This window comes from Pseudophryne corroboree, chromosome 2 (assembly GCF_028390025.1).
Source record: "Pseudophryne corroboree isolate aPseCor3 chromosome 2, aPseCor3.hap2, whole genome shotgun sequence".
Taxonomy (NCBI): domain Eukaryota; kingdom Metazoa; phylum Chordata; class Amphibia; order Anura; family Myobatrachidae; genus Pseudophryne; species Pseudophryne corroboree.
In genome coordinates this window covers 47493663-47521151 of record NC_086445.1, presented here as the reverse complement: position 1 = coordinate 47521151, position 27489 = coordinate 47493663, and the positions used below count along the sequence as shown (strand labels likewise).

Below are 27489 nucleotides of genomic sequence, written 5' to 3'. Positions count from 1 at the left end.
CTGCGACGCATGATGCATTTTGCTTCATTATGAGACAGTGGGAGCAGTGATACAGAAACAGATATAGATCTGGCTTTCTTCTGTTCAGGAAACATTGGGGCAGTGATGAGAAAATAACTCATTGCTGTTTCCATAAAATACGGGGGACCCCTACGTTATTTTCCCCTCGTATTTTTGAAACCAGGACCAGCCCAAGAGCCTGGTGCTGGTTTTTTAAAAACAGGAGAACCCTACACATTTTTCTCCCTGTATTGTTACAAAATTACAACCAGGACAGGCTCAAACAGCCCGGGGCAGGTTATTGTTATAGGCGGGACCCCATGCATTTTTTTTCTTCATATTTATTAACCATTTTAACACATTATAACATAGAAGCACTGTACGGATCTCACTGATATGTGCAGGCTTCTCTAAAAACGCTGCTGAGGCGAACGTCTATTTGAAAAGTGTTTCTGATCTGAGTTTGCTCAATTCACGGGTGTGTTTGCAGAAATAATTCTAGGTAAATGCCCGTGTTTCAGTGTTGTCTACGGAAAATACATCCAAGTTTGGCCGATGGTGTATTTGATCGTATGTCCATATCCTCCCGTGTATTGTACTTTTATTTGAAGAAACACTCCCATGTTTGTTATTTGGTAAATTTCCATGTTTTAAAAAATGCCCTAACTCTCCCATGTTCGCCAACTCGGGCAAACACGGGGCTTAGTAAATTTGCCTATGAGTTTGGCGCAAAGTGTCTGTGTTTGTGTGTGATGCTGAGGAAGGCTGATTTACTAACTTATACCAATGCTAGGATCCAAGACAGAACAGTTCTGTGTGATTGCATTGTCACATTCCAGACCCCTCTTCCCCATTCTCACCGATTGCCTATTAACAGATCCAGCCAGGATCCATCAGACTCAGAATTGGACAGAAATATGCTTAGATGCCTAAATTATATAGACCTGTGCAAAGAGATCCATCTGCCCATGGTCACTTACCTTTTCCACTATTGGTTTTGGGAAATTATACTCTTTGCATATTTTAAATTTCAAAAATGACCCGTACAGACCATCATTAAGAAAATAGGATAATTGTCTTCTGTCCTTTTCATCTGCTCCTAGAAGATGAAGACAATGGGTTTACTGCTCTATTTTCATAATAAATGAGATAACTGACTGTGTTATATAAGGATATTCAAAGTCTCGAGTAGTTACATGAGTGCAACACGGCTGTCCCATGTCCCCTACACTGGCTAGGAGGGTTCCTGGGAATACACCCTGCAGTCAGGAGCATCTTCTGGACATTCCAGGCTGTTGAGATATTACAACAGACAGAGCCTTTATTAATGCTAAGTTATTACACTGAAGGGACAGCAGGTGGAGCTATTGTTTATGTGTTAATGTGTTAATAGCCTGTGATACTGTATATCTATGTACTTCCAGAAGGAGCAGTGGGAGAGAGTAGGGATGGCCATCAGAGGGAAATCCATCGATGGTTACCATTGATGGATTACTTTGATGGTGGGAAACCATATGTAAGGAAACCATCGATTGTTCCACCCATCGATGGTCACCCCCTACTTTAGTATTAAGCCAGCCACGGCAAATCAGGGCTTGGGGGCGTGGCTTTGCAGGTGTCATGGGCGGAGCTATGATCTGTGTCCCAGCACCTAGTTAAAAAAAAATTACTAAATTGGTTTTGCCATGCCATCGATGGAGGGAAACCACCTGGTTCTCCCCCATCAAAGGCAAAAGTATTCTACATTGGCCAAAAACCATTGATGATTATGAATCATTGATGGTTGATGGCCATCCCTAGTAGAAAGAAGCATGCAGTAATGATGCAGTGTTGTTCATACATACCTGCCTTGTTCAGTATATTTGTTTTATGACCTATTCAGTTTCATTATATACAGTAAATAAGTTATACCACAAGAAGCTTCCCAGTGTGTGCCTACTGAGTATGCAAACAAGAGGAAATCCTATCTGTGAATAAACACTTCTGCTAACACAGGCAACCACCCTGCAGTCTGCAATGACGCTTTGAGTGTCCTCAGGGACGCTCTGGCCAGTGTTGCACTTCCTGGTGTTAGTGGCCCCACCCACTGTGTGTGATATGATGCGCTCAGGAGGCAGGTCCGGCACAGGAGGTGCTGCCGCCCTTTTACACGGCTGGTGCTAACTGTCCATACAGTATGTCATAGTGGCTGTTGTATTATTCCATAATTAGCTGGAAGAGGTACTGTATGACTCCAGACACATGCATACGTTTGTGAAACCTGCAGACGGGATGCCGGCTGTCAGTATACCTAAAGCGGCATCTTGTCTGCCGGAATCCCGGCAGTGAGGCGGCAAATCCGCTCGCCAAGCCTCGGGCACGGTGGCTGGCTTTGCTCGTCACAGGTTATATTCCCACTCGGTTGGTGGCGTGGAACCACCAACTGAGTGGCATTGGTCTCCTGGGCACCGGGTTCCCGAAAGGCATTTTTTAACTGCATCCCTTTGCATCCAAGATAAAAAGTATAAATGGGGAGTACAGCCCAGTGTACACTTATAGAAATTCTACTTACTGACCTTTCACATTATCCACCTTCTTTGTTACTATATTGAGGGCACCGGTAACAGCAGAGCACACGTAATATGTCCCAGGCTCTGCTATCACTTCTACATCCTCCGTACTGGGAAAGTACTGAACCAGTGATTCAGCGATCACAGCAGCAAACTAGGAACAGAAAGGGAAGTGTGATTTTATTCATGAGCTTCTGAGCAGCCAACATACAGTATATTGTCCCCAATACAGATTACAGATATTTGTCGTACGTTGTAACAGCATCATCTTGTGTGTACCCAGTGGTGCCGAGAGTGTGTGTGTGGGGGGGTACAAATTACCTGGGCCCAGGTCTCCTTTGATTAGGCCATGCCCCTTGAAAGGTACCTGGGCCCATCCAAGCTCTCTACTGCCCTGGCTGGGAGGCATGCCATGCTCCTGTGAGTGGGTGTTTCTGATGTTCTAGACACGCCCCCAAAGAGGTGTGGCCATGCCCTCAGCATGCTGTGATTACACCCCCTCCAGTGGGGGCAGGGGGGCCCAAGAAGTTGTTATAAAGGGGCCCAGGATTTCTCTTGGCAGCCCTGTGTGTACTTCACAGTAACTCCTAAGATGATGTGCCATATCCATGTTCAAATTGTACCTCTCTGGAATTCTGCATTGGACGGTGCTGTGCAAATCATGGGGAAAATGGTGTAATGGTCACTTTCCCGGCCATTTGGGCATGCACAGTAGACTCTGGCACAACACGAGAGTCTTCTCCCTTGCACCACGAGTTAGAGAAGAGGGAGTCCTGATGGAGACTGGACATGAGCCCCCTCCCCTCTTAATATGCCCCCAATAAGATGCATATTTTAAGAAAAATTCTCTGCCAGGGTGCATGCCGTGGCTAAGTCACCTGTGACGAAGCATGGATAGACTTAAAATCTGGACCATTGGGGTGCCTTGAGGTGCCTTGAGGGCCTTCAGAACCTCTGCTTTATACTGATATGTTTATTAATCCTTTATCTGGCCCTGACCTCCCCCCGCCCCGCCACCACCACCACCACCCCCCACATCCACCACCAAACACTAGGGAAATACCTCACTTTACAAGGAAACTGTAGGATTTACATGAACAAAAACAGCACCTGTTAAGTATAAATCAATGCAAACTTTAAAAATTTAAATTTTTTTGTTTTAAAGCCACCATAAAAAAGAAGTTATCATACGTGTTTAATAAACGTTATTTCTGTCAGATCATCATAGTCACAAGTCTCCCTCATCTCACCTCTTTGAATGTTGGCTGGAAATCAGGGTTACCAGGAAACCCTCCTCCAATATCCAACACTCTCATCTTGTGTCCCAGTTTGTTTCCAACGTCAAAAAGAAGTCTGGCATCCGCAATACACTGGTGAAAAGTCTGGGGGTTTCTGGAGCCAGAACCAACATGGAAGCTGCAGAAAGATTGAATGATGAGGTAAAGTGAGGCAGGACATGTCACATTGAACTAATCTGATAAAGGCTGACTGGCTTTCATGTTGCACTTTGTGTGGCTATAATACAGCTATAATATTTCGACTTCATTTGTGCATTAGAGATGTGCTCCGACCCCTGTGTTTTTGGTTTTGGTATTGGTTTTGGATTTTTATCTCCTTCGTGTTTTGGATCTGTAGTTTGACTACCTCACATATCACAATATTGTTTTCATCTAGCTTAGGCCTAAAGGTTGCACCGAGGTAGCTGGATGACTAAGCTAAGTGACAGCAATGGGCGGCACAAATATGTGGCACTTAAACTTCGAACATGGCACATCCAGGAAACAGAATGGCACTGCAGTGGCAGACAGGGTGGCAGTTTAATAAACTATACAAATGTTTGTTGTCAACTGTACACAAGAAGACAGTCAGTAATGCTGCAAACCGCAAATGATACAAAAGTGGTGCAAGATGGAATTGTCCTTGGGCCCTCCACACTAGTGATGTGCACCGGACATTTTTCGGGTTTTGTGTTTTGGTTTTGGATTCGGTTCCGCGGCCGTGTTATGGATTCGGACGCGTTTTTGGCAAAACCTCACCGAAAAATTTTTGTCGGATTCGGGTGTGTTTTGGATTCAGGTGTTTTTTTTTCAAAAAACCCTAAAAAACAGCTTAAATCATAGAATTTGGGGGTCATTTTGATCCCAAAGTATTATTAACCTCAATAACCATAATTTCCACTCATTTTCAGTCTATTCTGAACACCTCACAATATTATTTTTAGTCCTAAAATTTGCACCGAGGTCGCTGGATGGCTAAGCTAAGCGACACAAGTGGCCGACACAAACACCTGGCCCATCTAGGAGTGGCACTGCAGTGTCAGACAGGATAGCACTTCAAAAAAATAGTCCCCAAACAGCACATGATGCAAAGAAAAAAGAGGCGCAATGAGGTAGCTGTGTGACTAAGCTAAGTGACCCAAGTGGCCGACACAAACACCTGGCCCATCTAGGAGTGGCACTGCAGTGTCAGACAGGATGGCACTTCAAAAAAATAGTCCCCAAACAGCACATGATGCAAAGAAAAAAAGAAGCGCAATGAGGTAGCTGTGTGACTAAGCTAAGCGACCCAAGTGGCTGACACAAACACTTGGCCCATCTAGGAGTGGCACTGCAGTGTCAGATAGGATGGCACTTCAAAAAAATAGTCCCCAAACAGCACATGATGCAAAGAAAAAAAGAGGCGCAATGAGGTAGCTGTGTGACTAAGCTAAGTGACCCAAGTGGCTGACACAAACACCTGGCCCATCTAGGAGTGGCACTGCAGTGTCAGACAAGATGGCACTTCAAAAAAATAGTCCCCAAACAGAACATGATGCAAAGAAAAAAAGAGGCGCAATGAGGTAGCTGTGTGACTAAGCTAAGCGACCCAAGTGGCCGACACAAACACCTGGCCCATCTAGGAGTGGCACTGCAGTGTCAGACAGGATGGCACTTGAAAAAAATAGTCCCCAAACAGCACATGATGCAAAGAAAAATGAAAGAAAAAAGAGGTGCAAGATGGAATTGTCCTTGGGCCCTCCCACCCACCCTTATGTTGTATAAACAGGACATGCACACTTTAACGAACCCATCATTTCAGTGACAGGGTCTGCCACACGACTGTGACTGAAATGACTGGTTGGTTTGGGCCCCCACCAAAAAAGAAGCAATCAATCTCTCCTTGCACAAACTGGCTCTACAGAGGCAAGATGTCCACCTCCTCCTCATCGTCCGATTCCTCACCCCTTTCACTGTGTACATCCCCCTCACAGATTATTAATTCATCCCCACTGGAATCCACCATCTCAGGTCCCTGTGTACTTTCTGGAGGCAATTGCTGCTGGTGAATGTCTCCACGGAGGAATTGATTATAATTCATTTTAATGAACATCATCTTCTCCACATTTTCTGGAAGTAACCTCGTACGCCGATTGCTGACAAGGTGAGCGGCTGCACTAAACACTCTTTCGGAGTACACACTGGAGGGAGGGCAACTTAGGTAGAATAAAGCCAGTTTGTGCAAGGGCCTCCAAATTGCCTCTTTTTCCTGCCAGTATACGTACGGACTGTCTGACGTGCCTACTTGGATGCGGTCACTCATATAATCCTCCACCATTCTTTCAATGGTGAGAGAATCATATGCAGTGACAGTAGACGACATGTCAGTAATCGCTGGCAGGTCCTTCAGTCCGGACCAGATGTCAGCACTCGCTCCAGACTGCCCTGCATCACCGCCAGCGGGTGGACTCGGAATTCTTAGCCTTTTCCTCGCACCCCCAGTTGTGGGAGAATGTGAAGGAGGAGCTGTTGACGGGTCACGTTCCGCTTGACTTGACAATTTTCTCACCAGCAGGTCTTTGAACCTCTGCAGACTTGTGTCTGCCGGAAAGAGAGATACAACGTAGGTTTTAAATCTAGGATCGAGCACGGTGGCCAAAATGTAGTGCTCTGATTTCAACAGATTGACCACCCGTGAATCCTGGTTAAGCGAATTAAGGGCTCCATCCACAAGTCCCACATGCCTAGCGGAATCGCTCTGTTTTAGCTCCTCCTTCAATGTCTCCAGCTTCTTCTGCAAAAGCCTGATGAGGGGAATGACCTGACTCAGGCTGGCAGTGTCTGAACTGACTTCACGTGTGGCAAGTTCAAAGGGTTACAGAACCTTGCACAACGTTGAAATCATTCTCCTCTCTCTGCGCTTGAGACAGGTGCATTCCACCTCCTTTGCCTATATCGTGGCCAGATGTATAGGCTTGAATGGCCTTTTGCTGCTCCTCCATCCTCTGAAGCATATAGAGGGTTGAATTCCACCTCGTTACCACCTCTTGCTTCAGATGATGGCAGGCCAGGTTCAGGTATTTTTGGTGGTGCTCCAGTCTTCTGTACGCGGTGCCTGAACGCCGAAAGTGGGCCGCAATTCTTCGGGCCACCAACAGCATCTCTTGCACGCCCCTGTCGTTTTTTAAATAATTCTGCACCACCAAATTCAAGGTATGTGCAAAACATGGGACGTGCTGGAATTTGCCCAGATGTAATGCACGCACAATATTGCTGGCGTTGTCCGATGTCACAAATCCCCAGGAGAGTCCAATTGGGGTAAGCCATTCAGCGATGATCTTCCTCAGTTGCCGTAAGAGGTTTTCAGCTGTGTGCCTATTCTGGAAAGCGGTGATACAAAGCGTAGCCTGCCTAGGAACGAGTTGGCATTTGCGAGATGCTGCTACTGGTGCCGCCGCTGCTGTTCTTGCAGCGGGAGGCAATACATCTACCCAGTGGGCTGTCACAGTCATATAGTCCTGAGTCTGCCCTGCTCCACTTGTCCACATGTCCGTGGTTAAGTGGACATTGGGTACAACTGCATTTTTTAGGACACTGGTGACTCTTTTTCTGACATCTGTGTACATTTTCGGTATCGCCTGCCTAGAGAAATGGAACCTAGATGGTATTTGGTACCGGGGACACAGTACCTCAATCAAGTCTATAGTTGGCTCTGAATTAACGATGGATACCGGAACCACATTTCTCACCGCCCAGGCTGCCAAGGCCTCAGTTATCCGCTTTGCAGCAGGATGACTGCTGTGATATTTCATCTTCCTCGCAAAGGACTGTTGTACAGTCAATTGCTTACTGGAAGTAGTACAAGTGGTCTTCCGACTTCCCCTCTGGGATGACGATCGACTCCCAGCAGCAACAACAGCAGCGCCAGCAGCAGTAGGCGTTACACTCAAGGATGCATCGGAGGAATCCCAGGCAGGAGAGGACTCGTCAGACTTGCCAGTGACATGGCCTGCAGGACTATTGGCTTTCCTGGGTAAGGAGGAAATTGACACTGAGGGAGTTGGTGGTGTGGTTTGCAGGAGCTTGGTTACAAGAGGAAGGGATTTAGTGGTCAGTGGACTGCTTCCGCTGTCACCCAAAGTTTTTGAACTTTTCACTGACTTATGATGAATGTGCTGCAGGTGACGTATAAGGGAAGATGTTCCGAGGTGGTTAACGTCCTTACCCCTACTTATTACAGCTTGACAAAGGCAACACACAGCTTGACACCTGTTGTCCGCATTTCTGTTGAAATAATTCCACACCGAAGAGCTGATTTTTTTTGTATTTTGACCAGGCATGTCAATGGCCATATTCCTCCCACGGACAACAGGTGTCTCCCCGGGTGCCTGACTTAAACAAACCACCTCACCATCAGAATCCTCCTTGTCAATTTCCTCCCCAGCGCCAGCAACACCCATATCCTCATCCTGGTGTACTTCAACACTGACATCTTCAATTTGACTATCAGGAACTGGACTGCGGGTGCTCCTTCCAGCACTTGCAGGGGGCATGCAAATGGTGGAAGGCGCAAGCTCTTCCCGTCCAGTGTTGGGAAGGTCAGGCATCGCAACCGACACAATTGGACTCTCCTTGGGGATTTGTGATTTCGAAGAACGCACAGTTCTTTGCTGTGCTTTTGCCAGCTTAAGTCTTTTCTTTTTTCTAGCGAGAGGATGAGTGCTTCCATCCTCATGTGAAGCTGAACCACTAGCCATGAACATAGGCCAGGGCCTCAGCCGTTCCTTGCCCCTCCATGTCGTAAATGGCATATTGGCAAGTTTACGCTTCTCCTCAGACGCTTTTAATTTTGATTTTTGGGTCATTTTACTGAACTTTTGTGTTTTGGATTTTACATGCTCTCTACTATGACATTGGACATCGGCCTTGGCAGACGACGTTGATGGCATTTCATCATCTCGGCCATGACTAGTGGCAGCAGCTTCAGCACAAGGTGGAAGTGGATCTTGATCTTTCCCTATTTTTTTAACCTCCACATTTTTGTTCTCCATATTTTAATGTGTGGAATTATATGCCAGTATCAATAGCAATGGCCTACTACTATATATACTGCGCACAACTAAAATGCACCACAGGTATACAATGTAGATGGATGGATAGTATACTTAATGGATGACGAGTGACGACACAGAGGTAGGTACAGCAGTGGCCTACCGTACTGCTATATATAGTATACTGGACCTGGTGGACACTGTCAGCAAACTGCTAAACTAGTCTAAAAAAAAGGCACCACAGGTATACAATGTAGATGGATTGATAGTACACTTAATGGATGACGAGTGACGACACAGAGGTAGGTACAGCAGTGGCCTACCGTACTGCTATATACAGTATACTGGACCTGGTGGACACTGTCAGCAAACTGCTAAACAAGTTTAAAAAAAAGGCACCACAGGTATACAATGTAGATGGATGGATAGTATACTTAATGGACGACGAGTGACGACACAGAGGTAGGTACAGCAGTGGCCTACCGTACTGCTATATATAGTATACTGGACCTGGTGGACACTGTCAGCAAACTGCTAAACTAGTCTAAAAAAAAGGCACCACAGGTATACAATGTAGATGGATGGATAGTATACTTAATGGATGACGAGTGACGACACAGAGGTAGGTACAGCAGTGGCCTACCGTACTGCTATATACAGTATACTGGACCTGGTGGACACTGTCAGCAAACTGCTAAACTAGTCTAAAAAAAAGGCACCACAGGTATACAATGTAGATGGATGGATAGTATACTTAATGGATGACGAGTGACGACACAGAGGTAGGTACAGCAGTGGCCTACCGTACTGCTATATATAGTATACTGGACCTGGTGGACACTGTCAGCAAACTGCTAAACTAGTCTAAAAAAAAGCACCACAGGTATACAATGTAGATGGATGGATAGTATACTTAATGGATGATGAGTGACGACACAGAGGTAGGTACAGCAGTGGCCTACCGTACTGCTATATACAGTATACTGGACCTGGTGGACACTGTCAGCAAACTGCTAAACTAGTCTAAAAAAAAGGCACCACAGGTATACAATGTAGATGGATGGATAGTATACTTAATGGATGACGAGTGACGACACAGAGGTAGGTACAGCAGTGGCCTACCGGTCTGCTATATATAGTATACTGGACTGGTGGACACTGTCAGCAAACTGCTAAACTAGTCTAAAACAAAGGCACCACAGGTATACAATGTAGATGGATGGATAGTATACTTAATGGATGACGAGTGACGACACAGAGGTAGGTACAGCAGTGGCCTACCGTACTGCTATATACAGTATAATGGACCTGGTGGACACTGTCAGCAAACTGCTAAACTAGTCTAAAAAAAAGGCACCACAGGTATACATTGTAGATGGATGGATAGTATACTTAATGGATGACGAGTGACGACACAGAGGTAGGTACAGCAGTGGCCTACCGTACTGCTATATATAGTATACTGGACCTGGTGGACACTGTCAGCAAACTGCTAAACTAGTCCAAAAAAAAAGGCACCACAGGTATACAATGTAGATGGATGGATAGTATACTTAATGGATGACGAGTGACGACACAGAGGTAGGTACAGCAGTGGCCTACCGTACTGCTATATATAGTATACTGGACCTGGTGGACACTGTCAGCAAACTGCTAAACTAAAATGCACCACAGGTATAGGAATGTAGATGCATAGTATACTTAATGGATGACGACACAGAGGTAGGTACAGCAGTGCACTCTGCACTGTACTCCTCCTATATAATATTAATTATACTGGTGGTCCCCAGTCCCCACAATAAAGCAGCACACTGTGAGCACAGATATGGAGTGTTTTTCAGGCAGACAAACGTATACTTGTGGTCACTGTCAGCAAAACTCTGCACTGTACTCCTGCTATAGCTGCTCCCCAGTCCCCACAATTAAGCAGTGTGAGCACTCAGCACAGATATATCATGCAGCACACTGAGCACAGATATGATATGGAGCGTTTTTTTCAGGCAGAGAACGGATAAAAACTGGTGGTCACTAATCAGCAAAACTCTGCACTGAACTCCTAACAGCTGCTCCCCAATCCTCCCCACAATTAGTAATAAACAAGCAATCAACTGTCTCTTCTACAATAAATAAATGGAGAGGACGCCAGCCACGTCCTCTCCCTATCATCTCCAATGCACGTGTGAAAATGGCGGCGACGCGCGGCTGCTTATATAGAATCCGAATCTCGCGAGAATCCGACAGCGGGATGATGACGTTCGGGCGCGCTCGGGTTAGCCGAGCAAGGCGGGAAGGTTCGAACCTGCCTCGGACCCGTGTAAACAAGGTGAAGTTCGGGGGGGTTCGGTTTCCGTGAAACCGAACCCGCTCATCACTACTCCACACCCACCCTTATGTTGTATATATTAAACAGGACTTGAACAGTTTAACAAACCAATCACTTCAATGACAGGGACTGCCACTTGTGGCTGAAATGATTGGTTTGTTTTGCCCCTCTTAAAACAAGCTGGCAATGGGCAGTTGACATTGCTTGGAATTATATTTACGTACACAGACTGGTTCTACATCAGCAAGCGGACGTCATCATCACCATCATCCAATTCCTCATCCCCATCAGCTTCTTTACACAATATTAATTTGTCCCTTATGGAATCCACCATTACAAGTGCCTCTGTATTTTTTTATATATTTTTTTTACGTATTTGTCGGTAAAAGTCTTGTGGAAGGCTGTAACGGACGCAGCCCCAGCTGGCTCATGAGGAGTACTTTTTGCCAGCCTGTTTCTGGATTCAGTGCGTAAGTGTAAAAAGACAGGACAGAACTGTGTTATAACTAGAGATGAGCGCCTGAAATTTTTCGGGTTTTGTGTTTTGGTTTTGGGTTCGGTTCCGCGGCCGTGTTTTGGGTTCGACCGCGTTTTGGCAAAACCTCACCGAATTTTTTTTGTCGGATTCGGGTGTGTTTTGGATTCGGGTGTTTTTTTCAAAAAACACTAAAAAACAGCTTAAATCATAGAATTTGGGGGTCATTTTGATCCCAAAGTATTATTAACCTCAAAAACCATAATTTACACTCATTTTCAGTCTATTCTGAATACCTCACACCTCACAATATTATTTTTAGTCCTAAAATTTGCACCGAGGTTGCTGTGTGAGTAAGATAAGCGACCCTAGTGGCCGACACAAACACCGGGCCCATCTAGGAGTGGCACTGCAGTGTCACGCAGGATGTCCCTTCCAAAAAACCCTCCCCAAACAGCACATGACGCAAAGAAAAAAAGAGGCGCAATGAGGTAGCTGTGTGAGTAAGATTAGCGACCCTAGTGGCCGACACAAACACCGGGCCCATCTAGGAGTGGCACTGCAGTGTCACGCAGGATGGCCCTTCCAAAAAACCCTCCCCAAACAGCACATGACGCAAAGAAAAAAAGAGGCGCAATGAGGTAGCTGTGTGAGTAAGATTAGCGACCCTAGTGGCCGACACAAACACCGGGCCCATCTAGGAGTGGCACTGCAGTGTCACGCAGGATGGCCCTTCCAAAAAACCCTCCCCAAACAGCACATGACGCAAAGAAAAAAAGAGGCGCAATGAGGTAGCTGTGTGAGTAAGATTAGCGACCCTAGTGGCCGACACAAACACCGGGCCCATCTAGGAGTGGCACTGCAGTGTCACGCAGGATGTCCCTTCCAAAAAACCCTCCCCAAACAGCACATGACGCAAAGAAAAAAAGAGGCGCAATGAGGTAGCTGTGTGAGTAAGATTAGCGACCCTAGTGGCCGACACAAACACCGGGCCCATCTAGGAGTGGCACTGCAGTGTCACGCAGGATGTCCCTTCCAAAAAACCCTCCCCAAACAGCACATGACGCAAAGAAAAAAAGAGGCGCAATGAGGTAGCTGACTGTGTGAGTAAGATTAGCGACCCTAGTGGCCGACACAAACACCGGGCCAATCTAGGAGTGGCACTGCAGTGTCACGCAGGATGTCCCTTCCAAAAAACCCTCCCCAAACAGCACATGACGCAAAGAAAAAAAGAGGCGCAATGAGGTAGCTGACTGTGTGAGTAAGATTAGCGACCCTAGTGGCCGACACAAACACCGGGCCCATCTAGGAGTGGCACTGCAGTGTCACGCAGGATGTCCCTTCCAAAAAACCCTCCCCAATCAGCACATGATGCAAAGAAAAAGAAAAGAAAAAAGAGGTGCAAGATGGAATTGTCCTTGGGCCCTCCCACCCACCCTTATGTTGTGTAAACAAAACAGGACATGCACACTTTAACCAACCCATCATTTCAGTGACAGGGTCTGCCACACGACTGTGACTGATATGACGGGTTGGTTTGGACCCCCCCCAAAAAAGAAGCAATTAATCTCTCCTTGCACAAACTGGCTCTACAGAGGCAAGATGTCCACCTCATCTTCACCCTCCGATATATCACCGTGTACATCCCCCTCCTCACAGATTATCAATTCGTCCCCACTGGAATCCACCATCTCAGCTCCCTGTGTACTTTGTGGAGGCAATTGCTGCTGGTCAATGTCTCCGCGGAGGAATTGATTATAATTCATTTTAATGAACATCATCTTCTCCACATTTTCTGGATGTAACCTCGTACGCCGATTGCTGACAAGGTGAGCGGCGGCACTAAACACTCTTTCGGAGTACACACTTGTGGGAGGGCAACTTAGGTAGAATAAAGCCAGTTTGTGCAAGGGCCTCCAAATTGCCTCTTTTTCCTGCCAGTATAAGTACGGACTGTGTGACGTGCCTACTTGGATGCGGTCACTCATATAATCCTCCACCATTCTATCAATGTTGAGAGAATCATATGCAGTGACAGTAGACGACATGTCCGTAATCGTTGTCAGGTCCTTCAGTCCGGACCAGATGTCAGCATCAGCAGTCGCTCCAGACTGCCCTGCATCACCGCCAGCGGGTGGGCTCGGAATTCTGAGCCTTTTCCTCGCACCTCCAGTTGCGGGAGAATGTGAAGGAGGAGATGTTGACAGGTCGCGTTCCGCTTGACTTGACAATTTTGTCACCAGCAGGTCTTTCAACCCCAGCAGACCTGTGTCTGCCGGAAAGAGAGATCCAAGGTAGGCTTTAAATCTAGGATCGAGCACGGTGGCCAAAATGTAGTGCTCTGATTTCAACAGATTGACCACCCGTGAATCCTTGTTAAGCGAATTAAGGGCTGCATCCACAAGTCCCACATGCCTAGCGGAATCGCTCCCTTTTAGCTCCTTCTTCAATGCCTCCAGCTTCTTCTGCAAAAGCCTGATGAGGGGAATGACCTGACTCAGGCTGGCAGTGTCTGAACTGACTTCACGTGTGGCAAGTTCAAAGGGCATCAGAACCTTGCACAACGTTGAAATCATTCTCCACTGCACTTGAGACAGGTGCATTCCACCTACTATATCGTGCTCAATTGTATAGGCTTGAATGGCCTTTTGCTGCTCCTCCAACCTCTGAAGCATATAGAGGGTTGAATTCCACCTCGTTACCACTTCTTGCTTCAGATGATGGCAGGGCAGGTTCAGTAGTTTTTGGTGGTGCTCCAGTCTTCTGTACGTGGTGCCTGTACGCCGAAAGTGTCCCGCAATTTTTCTGGCCACCGACAGCATCTCTTGCACGCCCCTGTCGTTTTTTAAAAAATTCTGCACCACCAAATTCAAGGTATGTGCAAAACATGGGACGTGCTGGAATTTGCCCATATTTAATGCACACACAATATTGCTGGCGTTGTCCGATGCCACAAATCCACAGGAGAGTCCAATTGGGGTAAGCCATTCCGCGATGATCTTCCTCAGTTGCCGTAAGAGGTTTTCAGCTGTGTGCGTATTCTGGAAAGCGGTGATACAAAGCGTAGCCTGCCTAGGAAAGAGTTGGCGTTTGCGAGATGCTGCTACTGGTGCCGCTGCTGCTGTTCTTGCGGCGGGAGTCCATACATCTACCCAGTGGGCTGTCACAGTCATATAGTCCTGACCCTGCCCTGCTCCACTTGTCCACATGTCCGTGGTTAAGTGGACATTGGGTACAACTGCATTTTTTAGGACACTGGTGAGTCTTTTTCTGACGTCCGTGTACATTCTCGGTATCGCCTGCCTAGAGAAGTGGAACCTAGATGGTATTTGGTAACGGGGCACACTGCCTCAATAAATTGTCTAGTTCCCTGTGAACTAACGGCGGATACCGGACGCACGTCTAACACCAACATAGTTGTCAAGGACTCAGTTATCCGCTTTGCAGTAGGATGACTGCTGTGATATTTCATCTTCCTCGCAAAGGACTGTTGAACAGTCAATTGCTTACTGGAAGTAGTACAAGTGGGCTTACGACTTCCCCTCTGGGATGACCATCGACTCCCAGCGGCAACAACAGCAGCGCCAGCAGCAGTAGGCGTTACACGCAAGGATGCATCGGAGGAATCCCAGGCAGGAGAGGACTCGTCAGAATTGCCAGTGACATGGCCTGCAGGACTATTGGCATTCCTGGGGAAGGAGGAAATTGACACTGAGGGAGTTGGTGGGGTGGTTTGCGTGAGCTTGGTTACAAGAGGAAGGGATTTACTGGTCAGTGGACTGCTTCCGCTGTCACCCAAAGTTTTTGAACTTGTCACTGACTTATTATGAATGCGCTGCAGGTGACGTATAAGGGAGGATGTTCCGAGGTGGTTAACGTCCTTACCCCTACTTATTACAGCTTGACAAAGGGAACACACGGCTTGACACCTGTTGTCCGCATTTCTGGTGAAATACCTCCACACCGAAGAGCTGATTTTTTTTGGTATTTTCACCTGGCATGTCAACGGCCATATTCCTCCCACGGACAACAGGTGTCTCCCCGGGTGCCTGACTTAAACAAACCACCTCACCATCAGAATCCTCCTGGTCAATTTCCTCCCCAGCGCCAGCAACACCCATATCCTCCTCATCCTGGTGTACTTCAACACTGACATCTTCAATCTGACTATCAGAAACTGGACTGCGGGTGCTCCTTCCAGCACTTGCAGGGGGCGTGCAAATGGTGGAAGGCGCATGCTCTTCACGTCCAGTGTTGGGAAGGTCAGGCATCGCAACCGACACAATTGGACTCTCCTTGTGGATTTGGGATTTCAAAGAACGCACAGTTCTTTGCGGTGCTTTTGCCAGCTTGAGTCTTTTCAGTTTTCTAGCGAGAGGCTGAGTGCTTCCATCCTCATGTGAAGCTGAACCACTAGCCATGAACATAGGCCAGGGCCTCAGCCGTTCCTTGCCACTCCGTGTGGTAAATGGCATATTGGCAAGTTTACGCTTCTCCTCCGACAATTTTATTTTAGGTTTTGGAGTCCTTTTTTTACTGATATTTGGTGTTTTGGTTTTGACATGCTCTGTACTATGCCATTGGGCATCGGCCTTGGCAGACGACGTTGCTGGCATTTCATCGTCTCGGCCATGACTAGTGGCAGCAGCTTCAGCACGAGGTGGAAGTGGATCTTGATCTTTCCCTAATTTTGGAACCTCAACATTTTTGTTCTCCATATTTTAATAGGCACAACTAAAAGGCACCTCAGGAACAATGGAGATGGATGGATTGGATACTAGTATACAATTATGGACGGGCTGCCGAGTGCCGACACAGAGGTAGCCACAGCCGTGAACTACCGCACTGTACTGTGTCTGCTGCTAATATATAGACTGGTTGATAAAGAGATAGTATACTCGTAACTAGTATGTATGTATAAAGAAAGAAAAAAAAACCACGGTTAGGTGGTATATACAATTATGGACGGGCTGCCGAGTGCCGACACAGAGGTAGCCACAGCCGTGAACTACCGCACTGTACTGTGTCTGCTGCTAATATATAGACTGGTTGATAAAGAGATAGTATACTCGTAACTAGTATGTATGTATAAAGAAAGAAAAAAAAACCACGGTTAGGTGGTATATACAATTATGGACGGGCTGCCGAGTGCCGACACAGAGGTAGCCACAGCCGTGAACTACCGCACTGTACTGTGTCTGCTGCTAATATATAGACTGGTTGATAAAGAGATAGTATACTCGTAACTAGTATGTATGTATAAAGAAAGAAAAAAAAACCACGGTTAGGTGGTATATACAATTATGGACGGGCTGCTGAGTGCCGACACAGAGGTAGCCACAGCCGTGAACTACCGCACTGTACTGTGTCTGCTGCTAATATATAGACTGGTTGATAAAGAGATAGTATACTCGTAACTAGTATGTATGTATAAAGAAAGAAAAAAAAACCACGGTTAGGTGGTATATACAATTATGGACGGGCTGCCGAGTGCCGACACAGAGGTAGCCACAGCCGTGAACTACCGCACTGTACTGTGTCTGCTGCTAATATATAGACTGGTTGATAAAGAGATAGTATACTCGTAACTAGTATGTATGTATAAAGAAAGAAAAAAAAACCACGGTTAGGTGGTATATACAATTATGGACGGGCTGCCGAGTGCCGACACAGAGGTAGCCACAGCCGTGAACTACCGCACTGTACTGTGTCTGCTGCTAATATAGACTGGTTGATAAAGAGATAGTATACTACTAATATTATATATACTGGTGGTCAGGTCACTGGTCACTAGTCACACTGGCAGTGGCACTCCTGCAGCAAAAGTGTGCACTGTTTAATTTTAATATAATATTATGTACTCCTGGCTCCTGCTATAACCTATAACTGGCACTGCAGTAGTGCTCCCCAGTCTCCCCCACAATTATAAGCTGTGTGAGCTGAGCAGTCAGACAGATATATAATATATATAGATGATGCAGCACACTGGCCTGAGCCTGAGCAGTGCACACAGATATGGTATGTGACTGACTGAGTCACTGTGTGTATCGCTTTTTTCTTGCAGAGAACGGATATATTAAATAAACTGCACTGTGTGTCTGGTGGTCACTCACTATATAATATATTATGTACTCCTGGCTCCTGCTATAACCTATAACTGGCACTGCAGTAGTGCTCCCCAGTCTCCCCCACAATTATAAGCTGTGTGAGCTGAGCAGTCAGACAGATATATATAATATTATATATAGATAATAGATGATGCAGCACACTGGCCTGAGCCTGAGCAGTGCACACAGATATGGTATGTGACTGAGTCACTGTGTGCTGTGTATCGCTTTTTTCAGGCAGAGAACGGATTATAAATAAAACTGGTGGTCACTGGTCACTATCAGCAAAACTCTGCACTGTACACTACTGAGTACTCCTAATGCTCCCCAAAATTAGTAAATCAAGTGTCTCTCTAATCTATTCTAAACGGAGAGGACGCCAGCCACGTCCTCTCCCTATCAATCTCAATGCACGTGTGAAAATGGCGGCGACGCGCGGCTCCTTATATAGAATCCGAGTCTCGCGATAGAATCCGAGCCTCGCGAGAATCCGACAGCGTCATGATGACGTTCGGGCGCGCTCGGGTTAACCGAGCAAGGCGGGAAGATCCGAGTCGCTCGGACCCGTGAAAAAAAACATGAAGTTCTGGCGGGTTCGGATTCAGAGAAACCGAACCCGCTCATCTCTAGTTATAACCTATACAGCATGCTGCCTGGATTCCCAATAGAACTGTATAATTGGACATCACATATTACTGTGAAACATTATCCCTCTGTTATATGTGTTTGTGTTTATCAGGGAATAATATCTCTAGCCTGATGTTTTGTACAGAATGCATAAGACGATGTGTATATATATATATATATATATATATATATATATATATATGAAAGTATTGGTTATTGTGTTATAGTTTGTAAAATAATGTTCCCCCCATGTGACTGCTCAGATAACCTGTGTGTTTGCTGTTGGAGATACAGCCAGTCTCAGATGTCAGTCCATACACCCCCCTTATTCTTCCCCACGCAATGGGTTCCAGGCCACACAATCAGATTAATTAAGTAAGGTTAATTTGGCTAACATCTATTGTGGCCTAGGAGACATGCCTGGACATGTGAAAGTAGGTCTGATCTGAAACTGTTCTGTAGTCAGCCCCTTTAATGTAACCCACCCAATACAGAGCCAGAAGGTGTCGCCTTATGGTAGGACAGACAAAGGTTTGAGGATAACAAACAGGGGCTATTGGGACAGAGAGAGTGGAGTTTTTGACCTGAGAGGAATGAGGTGGATTGCTTCTGAAAGCTACTGGTAGGATAGCTCTTCCAGTGTGCTGAGTAAGGATTGTGTCTGGATGCATTATGGACACAGAACTACTGCTGGCATGTGACATCAGGAGACTGTAACTCTATACTACCGTGGGGACTTAGTAAATAAGATACCATCCTGGCTTGCAATTGTTAATGTTATTGTGTACAGTGTGTATATTTACAATAAAGGGCATTTGCCACTTTACTAAACTGTTTACCTGAGTGATCTGAGAATCCGTATCCTCACAAAGGCCTTGTGGAATTTGTCATTCATTTTGATGAACATCAACTTTTCCACATTTTGGCCAAGTAACTTTCTACACCGATCGCTGACAAGGTTCCCAGCTGCACTGAAAACTTTTTCTGAGTACACACTGGAGGGTGGGCAACTTAATATTACAGTGCGGTTTGACCTGCAGCGTCGAAATACATGTATAAATATTAGAGATGAGCGGGTTCGGTTTCTCTGAATCCGAACCCGCACGAACTTCATGTTTTTTTCACGGGTCCGAGCAGACTCGGATCCTCCCGCCTTGCTCGGTTAACCCGAGCGCGCCCGAACGTCATCATGACGCTGTCGGATTCTCGCGAGACTCGGATTCTATATAAGGAGCCGCGCGTCGCCGCCATTTTCACACGTGCATTGAGATTGATAGGGAGAGGACGTGGCTGGCGTCCTCTCCATTTAGATTAGGGTTGAGAGAGAGAGAGAGAGATTGACCTGAGGCTGTGATACTGTAGAAGAGAGTGCAGAGTTTAGTGACTGACGACCACAGTGACCACCAGACAGTGCAGTTGTTTGTTTTATTTAATATATCCGTTCTCTGCCTGAAAAAAACGATACACACAGTGACTCAGTCACATACCATATCTGTGTGCACTGCTCAGCCCAGTGTGCTGCATCAATGTATATATATATCTGACTGTGCTCAGCTCACACAGCTTATAATTGTGGGGGAGACTGGGGAGCACTGCAGTGCCAGTTATAGGTTATAGCAGGAGCCAGGAGTACATAATATTATATTAAAATTAAACAGTGCACACTTTTGCTGCAGGAGTGCCACTGCCAGTGTGACTAGTGACCAGTGACCTGACCACCAGTATATATAATATTAGTAGTATACTATCTCTTTATCAACCAGTCTATATTAGCAGCAGACACAGTACAGTGCGGTAGTTCACGGCTGTGGCTAGCTACCTCTGTGTCGGCACTCGGCAGCCCGTCCATAATTGAATATACCACCTAACCGTGGTTTTTTTTTCTTTCTTTATAGTCATACTAGTTACGAGTATACTATCTCTTTATCAACCAGTCAATATTAGCAGCAGACACAGTACAGTGCGGTAGTTCACGGCTGTGGCTACCTCTATGTCGGCACTCGGCAGCCCGTCCATAATTGTATATACCACCTAACCGTGGTTTTTTTTTCTTTCTTTATACATACATACTAGTTACGAGTATACTATCTCTTTATCAACCAGTCTATATTAGCAGCAGACACAGTACAGTGCGGTAGTTCACGGCTGTGGCTACCTCTGTGTCGGCACTCGGCAGCCCGTCCATAATTGTATATACCACCTAACCGTGGTTTTTTTTTCTTTCTTTATACATACATACTAGTTACGAGTATACTATCTCTTTATCAACCAGTCTATATTAGCAGCAGACACAGTACAGTGCAGTAGTTCACGGCTGTGGCTACCTCTGTGTCGGCACTCGGCAGCCCGTCCATAATTGTATATACCACCTAACCGTGGTTTTTTTTTCTTTCTTTATACATACATACTAGTTTGGAGTATACTATCTCTTTATCAACCAGTCTATATATTAGCAGCAGACACAGTACAGTGCGGTAGTTCACGGCTGTGGCTACCTCTGTGTCGGCACTCGGCAGCCCGTCCATAATTGTATATACCACCTAACCGTGGTTTTTTTTTCTTTCTTTATAGTCATACTAGTTACGAGTATACTATCTCTTTATCAACCAGTCTATATTAGCAGCAGACACAGTACAGTGCGGTAGTTCACGGCTGTGGCTACCTCTGTGTCGGCACTCGGCAGCCCGTCCATAATTGTATATACCACCTAACCGTGGTTTTTTTTTCTTTCTTTATACATACATACTAGTTACGAGTATACTATCTCTTTATCAACCAGTCTATATTAGCAGCAGACACAGTACAGTGCGGTAGTTCACGGCTGTGGCTACCTCTGTGTCGGCACTCGGCAGCCCGTCCATAATTGTATATACCACCTAACCGTGGTTTTTTTTTCTTTCTTTATACATACATACTAGTTACGAGTATACTATCTCTTTATCAACCAGTCTATATATTAGCAGCAGACACAGTACAGTGCGGTAGTTCACGGCTGTGGCTACCTCTGTGTCGGCACTCGGCAGCCCGTCCATAATTGTATATACCACCTAACCGTGGTTTTTTTTTCTTTCTTTATACATACATACTAGTTACGAGTATACTATCTCTTTATCAACCAGTCTATATATTAGCAGCAGACACAGTACAGTGCGGTAGTTCACGGCTGTGGCTACCTCTGTGTCGGCACTCGGCAGCCCGTCCATAATTGTATATACCACCTAACCGTGGTTTTTTTTCTTTCTTTATACATACATACTAGTTACGAGTATACTATCTCTTTATCAACCAGTCTATATATTAGCAGCAGACACAGTACAGTGCGGTAGTTCACGGCTGTGGCTACCTCTGTGTCGGCACTCGGCAGCCCGTCCATAATTGTATATACCACCTAACCGTGGTTTTTTTTTCTTTCTTTATACATACATACTAGTTACGAGTATACTATCTCTTTATCAACCAGTCTATATATTAGCAGCAGACACAGTACAGTGCGGTAGTTCACGGCTGTGGCTACCTCTGTGTCGGCACTCGGCAGCCCGTCCATAATTGTATATACCACCTAACCGTGGTTTTTTTTCTTTCTTTATACATACATACTAGTTACGAGTATACTATCTCTTTATCAACCAGTCTATATATTAGCAGCAGACACAGTACAGTGCGGTAGTTCACGGCTGTGGCTACCTCTGTGTCGGCACTCGGCAGCCCGTCCATAATTGTATACTAGTATCCAATCCATCCATCTCCATTGTTTACCTGAGGTGCCTTTTAGTTGTGCCTATTAAAATATGGAGAACAAAAATGTTGAGGTTCCAAAATTAGGGAAAGATCAAGATCCACTTCCACCTCGTGCTGAAGCTGCTGCCACTAGTCATGGCCGAGACGATGAAATGCCAGCAACGTCGTCTGCCAAGGCCGATGCCCAATGTCATAGTACAGAGCATGTCAAATCCAAAACACCAAATATCAGTAAAAAAAGGACTCCAAAACCTAAAATAAAATTGTCGGAGGAGAAGCGTAAACTTGCCAATATGCCATATACCACACGGAGTGGCAAGGAACGGCTGAGGCCCTGGCCTATGTTCATGGCTAGTGGTTCAGCTTCACATGAGGATGGAAGCACTCAGCCTCTCGCTAGAAAAATGAAAAGACTAAAGCTGGCAAAAGCAGTAGCACCGCAAAGAACTGTGCGTTCTTCGAAATCCCAAATCCACAAGGAGAGTCCGACTCCAATTGTGTCGGTTGCGATGCCTGACCTTCCCAACACTGGACGTGAAGAGCATGCGCCTTCCACCATTTGCACGCCCCCTGCAAGTGATGGAAGGAGCACCCGCAGTCCAGTTCCTGATAGTCAGATTGAAGATGTCAGTGTTGAAGTACACCAGGATGAGGAGGATATGGGTGTTGCTGGCGCTGGGGAGGAAATTGACCAGGAGGATTCTGATGGTGAGGTGGTTTGTTTAAGTCAGGCACCCGGGGAGACACCTGTTGTCCGTGGTAGGAATATGGCCGTTGACATGCCTGGTGAAAATACCAAAAAAATCAGCTCTTCGGTGTGGAAGTATTTCACCAGAAATGCGGACAACAGGTGTCAAGCCGTGTGTTCCCTTTGTCAAGCTGTAATAAGTAGGGGTAAGGACGTTAACCACCTCGGAACATCCTCCCTTATACGTCACCTGCAGCGCATTCATAATAAGTCAGTGACAAGTTCAAAAACTTTGGGTGACAGCGGAAGCAGTCCACTGACCAGTAAATCCCTTCCTCTTGTAACCAAGCTCACGCAAACCACCCCACCAACTCCCTCAGTGTCAATTTCCTCCTTCCCCAGGAATGCCAATAGTCCTGCAGGCAATGTCACTGGCAATTCTGACGAGTCCTCTCCTGCCTGGGATTCCTCCGATGCATCCTTGCGTGTAACGCCTACTGCTGCTGGCGCTGCTGTTGTTGCTGCTGGGAGTCGATGGTCATCCCAGAGGGGAAGTCGTAAGCCCACTTGTACTACTTCCAGTAAGTAATTGACTGTTCAACAGTCCTTTGCGAGGAAGATGAAATATCACAGCAGTCATCCTGCTGCAAAGCGGATAACTGAGGCCTTGACAACTATGTTGGTGTTAGACGTGCGTCCGGTATCCGCCGTTAGTTCACAGGGAACTAGACAATTTATTGAGGCAGTGTGCCCCCGTTACCAAATACCATCTAGGTTCCACTTCTCTAGGCAGGCGATACCGAGAATGTACACGGACGTCAGAAAAAGACTCACCAGTGTCCTAAAAAATGCAGTTGTACCCAATGTCCACTTAACCACGGACATGTGGACAAGTGGAGCAGGGCAGGGTCAGGACTATATGACTGTGACAGCCCACTGGGTAGATGTATGGACTCCCGCCGCAAGAACAGCAGCGGTGGCACCAGTAGCAGCATCTCGCAAACGCCAACTCTTTCCTAGGCAGGCTACGCTTTGTATCACCGCTTTCCAGAATACGCACACAGCTGAAAACCTCTTACGGCAACTGAGGAAGATCATCGCGGAATGGCTTACCCCAATTGGACTCTCCTGTGGATTTGTGGCATCGGACAACGCCAGCAATATTGTGTGTGCATTAAATATGGGCAAATTCCAGCACGTCCCATGTTTTGCACATACCTTGAATTTGGTGGTGCAGAATTTTTTAAAAAACGACAGGGGCGTGCAAGAGATGCTGTCGGTGGCCAGAAGAATTGCGGGACACTTTCGGCGTACAGGCACCACGTACAGAAGACTGGAGCACCACCAAAAACTACTGAACCTGCCCTGCCATCATCTGAAGCAAGAAGTGGTAACGAGGTGGAATTCAACCCTCTATATGCTTCAGAGGTTGGAGGAGCAGCAAAAGGCCATTCAAGCCTATACAATTGAGCACGATATAGTAGGTGGAATGCACCTGTCTCAAGCGCAGTGGAGAATGATTTCAACGTTGTGCAAGGTTCTGATGCCCTTTGAACTTGCCACACGTGAAGTCAGTTCAGACACTGCCAGCCTGAGTCAGGTCATTCCCCTCATCAGGCTTTTGCAGAAGAAGCTGGAGACATTGAAGGAGGAGCTAACACGGAGCGATTCCGCTAGGCATGTGGGACTTGTGGATGGAGCCCTTAATTCGCTTAACAAGGATTCACGGGTGGTCAATCTGTTGAAATCAGAGCACTACATTTTGGCCACCGTGCTCGATCCTAGATTTAAAGCCTACCTTGGATCTCTCTTTCCGGCAGACACAAGTCTGCTGGGGTTGAAAGACCTGCTGGTGACAAAATTGTCAAGTCAAGCGGAACGCGACCTGTCAACATCTCCTCCTTCACATTCTCCCGCAACTGGGGGTGCGAGGAAAAGGCTCAGAATTCCGAGCCCACCCGCTGGCGGTGATGCAGGGCAGTCTGGAGCGACTGCTGATGCTGACATCTGGTCCGGACTGAAGGACCTGACAACGATTACGGACATGTCGTCTACTGTCACTGCATATGATTCTCTCAACATTGATAGAATGGTGGAGGATTATATGAGTGACCGCATCCAAGTAGGCACGTCACACAGTCCGTACTTATACTGGCAGGAAAAAGAGGCAATTTGGAGGCCCTTGCACAAACTGGCTTTATTCTACCTAAGTTGCCCTCCCACAAGTGTGTACTCCGAAAGAGTGTTTAGTGCCGCCGCTCACCTTGTCAGCAATCGGCGTACGAGGTTACATCCAGAAAATGTGGAGAAGATGATGTTCATTAAAATGAATTATAATCAATTCCTCCGCGGAGACATTGACCAGCAGCAATTGCCTCCACAAAGTACACAGGGAGCTGAGATGGTGGATTCCAGTGGGGACGAATTGATAATCTGTGAGGAGGGGGATGTACACGGTGATATATCGGAGGGTGATGATGAGGTGGACATCTTGCCTCTGTAGAGCCAGTTTGTGCAAGGAGAGATTAATTGCTTCTTTTTTGGGGGGGGTCCAAACCAACCCGTCATATCAGTCACAGTCGTGTGGCAGACCCTGTCACTGAAATGATGGGTTGGTTAAAGTGTGCATGTCCTGTTTTGTTTATACAACATAAGGGTGGGTGGGAGGGCCCAAGGACAATTCCATCTTGCACCTCTTTTTTCTTTTCTTTTTCTTTGCGTCATGTGCTGTTTGGGGAGGGTTTTTTGGAAGGGACATCCTGCGTGACACTGCAGTGCCACTCCTAGATGGGCCCGGTGTTTGTGTCGGCCACTAGGGTCGCTTATCTTACTCACACAGCTACCTCATTGCGCCTCTTTTTTTCTTTGCATCATGTGCTGTTTGGGGAGGGTTTTTTGGAAGGGACATCCTGCGTGACACTGCAGTGACACTCCTAGATTGGCCCGGTGTTTGTGTCGGCCACTAGGGTCGCTTATCTTACTCACACAGCTACCTCATTGCGCCTCTTTTTTTCTTTGCGTCATGTGCTGTTTGGGGAGGGTTTTTTGGAAGGGACATCCTGCGTGACACTGCAGTGCCACTCCTAGATGGGCCCGGTGTTTGTGTCGGCCACTAGGGTCGCTAATCTTACTCACACAGCTACCTCATTGCGCCTCTTTTTTTCTTTGCGTCATGTGCTGTTTGGGGAGGGTTTTTTGGAAGGGCCATCCTGCGTGACACTGCAGTGCCACTCCTAGATGGGCCCGGTGTTTGTGTCGGCCACTAGGGTCGCTTATCTTACTCACACAGCGACCTCGGTGCAAATTTTAGGACTAAAAATAATATTGTGAGGTGTGAGGTATTCAGAATAGACTGAAAATGAGTGGAAATTATGGTTTTTGAGGTTAATAATACTTTGGGATCAAAATGACCGCCAAATTCTATGATTTAAGCTGTTTTTTAGGTTTTTTGGAAAAAAACACCCGAATCCAAAACACACCCGAATCCGACAAAAAAAATTCGGTGAGGTTTTGCCAAAACGCGGTCGAACCCAAAACACGGCCGCGGAACCGAACCCAAAACCAAAACACAAAACCCGAAAAATTTCCGGCGCTCATCTCTAATAAATATTTGACTGCGATACGGCCTGCAGAGTCACAATATTTGTATGTATATTAAACTGCAGTTTGACTTACAGCATCACAATACTTGTATGAATATTACACTGCGGTTCAGCCTGCAGCGTCATAATATTTGTATGAATATTAAACTGTGGTCTGACTTGCAGCATCACAATACTTGTGTGAATATTACACTGTGGTACCTACAACATTACAATTTGTATGAAATTGCGGTATGACCTACAGCATCACAATACGTGTATGAATATTACACTGGGGTAAAGCACAATTTTATTTTTACCCTGGAGCAGAACCCCTGGATGGACACAGCAGAGCCCCATGACGGACATGGCAAAGTCTTTGGATGTACATAGCAGAGCTCCTGGACGGACACAACCAGCAGCCCTTTGATGGACACAGAAGCCCCTGGATGGACACAGCAGTCCCTAGATGGACACAGCACCTCTGGATGAACACAGCAGCCCCTGGACAGACACAGCACCCCTGGATGGACACAGGGCCGTTTCTAGACAATTTGGCTCCCAGTGCGAGATTTAAAAATGCGCCCCCCCCCCCCATATAGCCGTAAAAAGAAAAAGCATGCGCGCGCCGGAGGCGCGCGCGCTCCTGACGAGGGTGTGTGGCCTGATTAAAATGGGTGTGGTCTCATTAAAGTGCACGCAGCCTCGTCTGATATCATCACACCCACCACAGGGGAAAAAAAATAAAAATAAAAAAAGTCCCCTTTTTACACATTACAGCAGGCAAGTGTCCCCATATTACATAGCGCGACAGGCAGGTGTCCCCATTTTACACAGCGCGGCAGGCAGGTGTCCCCATTTTACAAAGTGCGGTAGGCAGGTATCCCCATTTTACACAGTACGGTAGGCAAGTATCCCCATTTTACACAGTACGGTAGGCAGGTATCCCCATTTTACACAGTGCGGCAGGCAGATATCCCCATTTTACACAGTGCGGCAGGCAGATATCCCCATTTTACACAGTGCGGCAGGCAGGTATCCCCATTTTACACAGTCCGGCAGGCAGGTGTCCCCATTTTACACAGTGCGGCAGG

General features: G+C 46.5%; 1 protein-coding gene across 1 annotated transcript in view; it reads right to left on the bottom strand.

Annotated features, from left to right (window-relative positions):
- The window catches only part of LOC134997179 (ornithine decarboxylase-like), a 108143-nt gene that overhangs the window by 7071 nt on the left and 73583 nt on the right, over window positions 1-27489 (bottom strand). The window contains exons 5-7 of the mRNA XM_063951255.1: window positions 3800-3965; window positions 2556-2703; window positions 981-1099 (exon numbers count right to left, since the gene is read on the bottom strand). Of these exons, the coding sequence (XP_063807325.1) occupies window positions 981-1099; window positions 2556-2703; window positions 3800-3965 (433 nt within the window). The remainder of the gene's footprint in view (window positions 1-980; window positions 1100-2555; window positions 2704-3799; window positions 3966-27489) is intronic.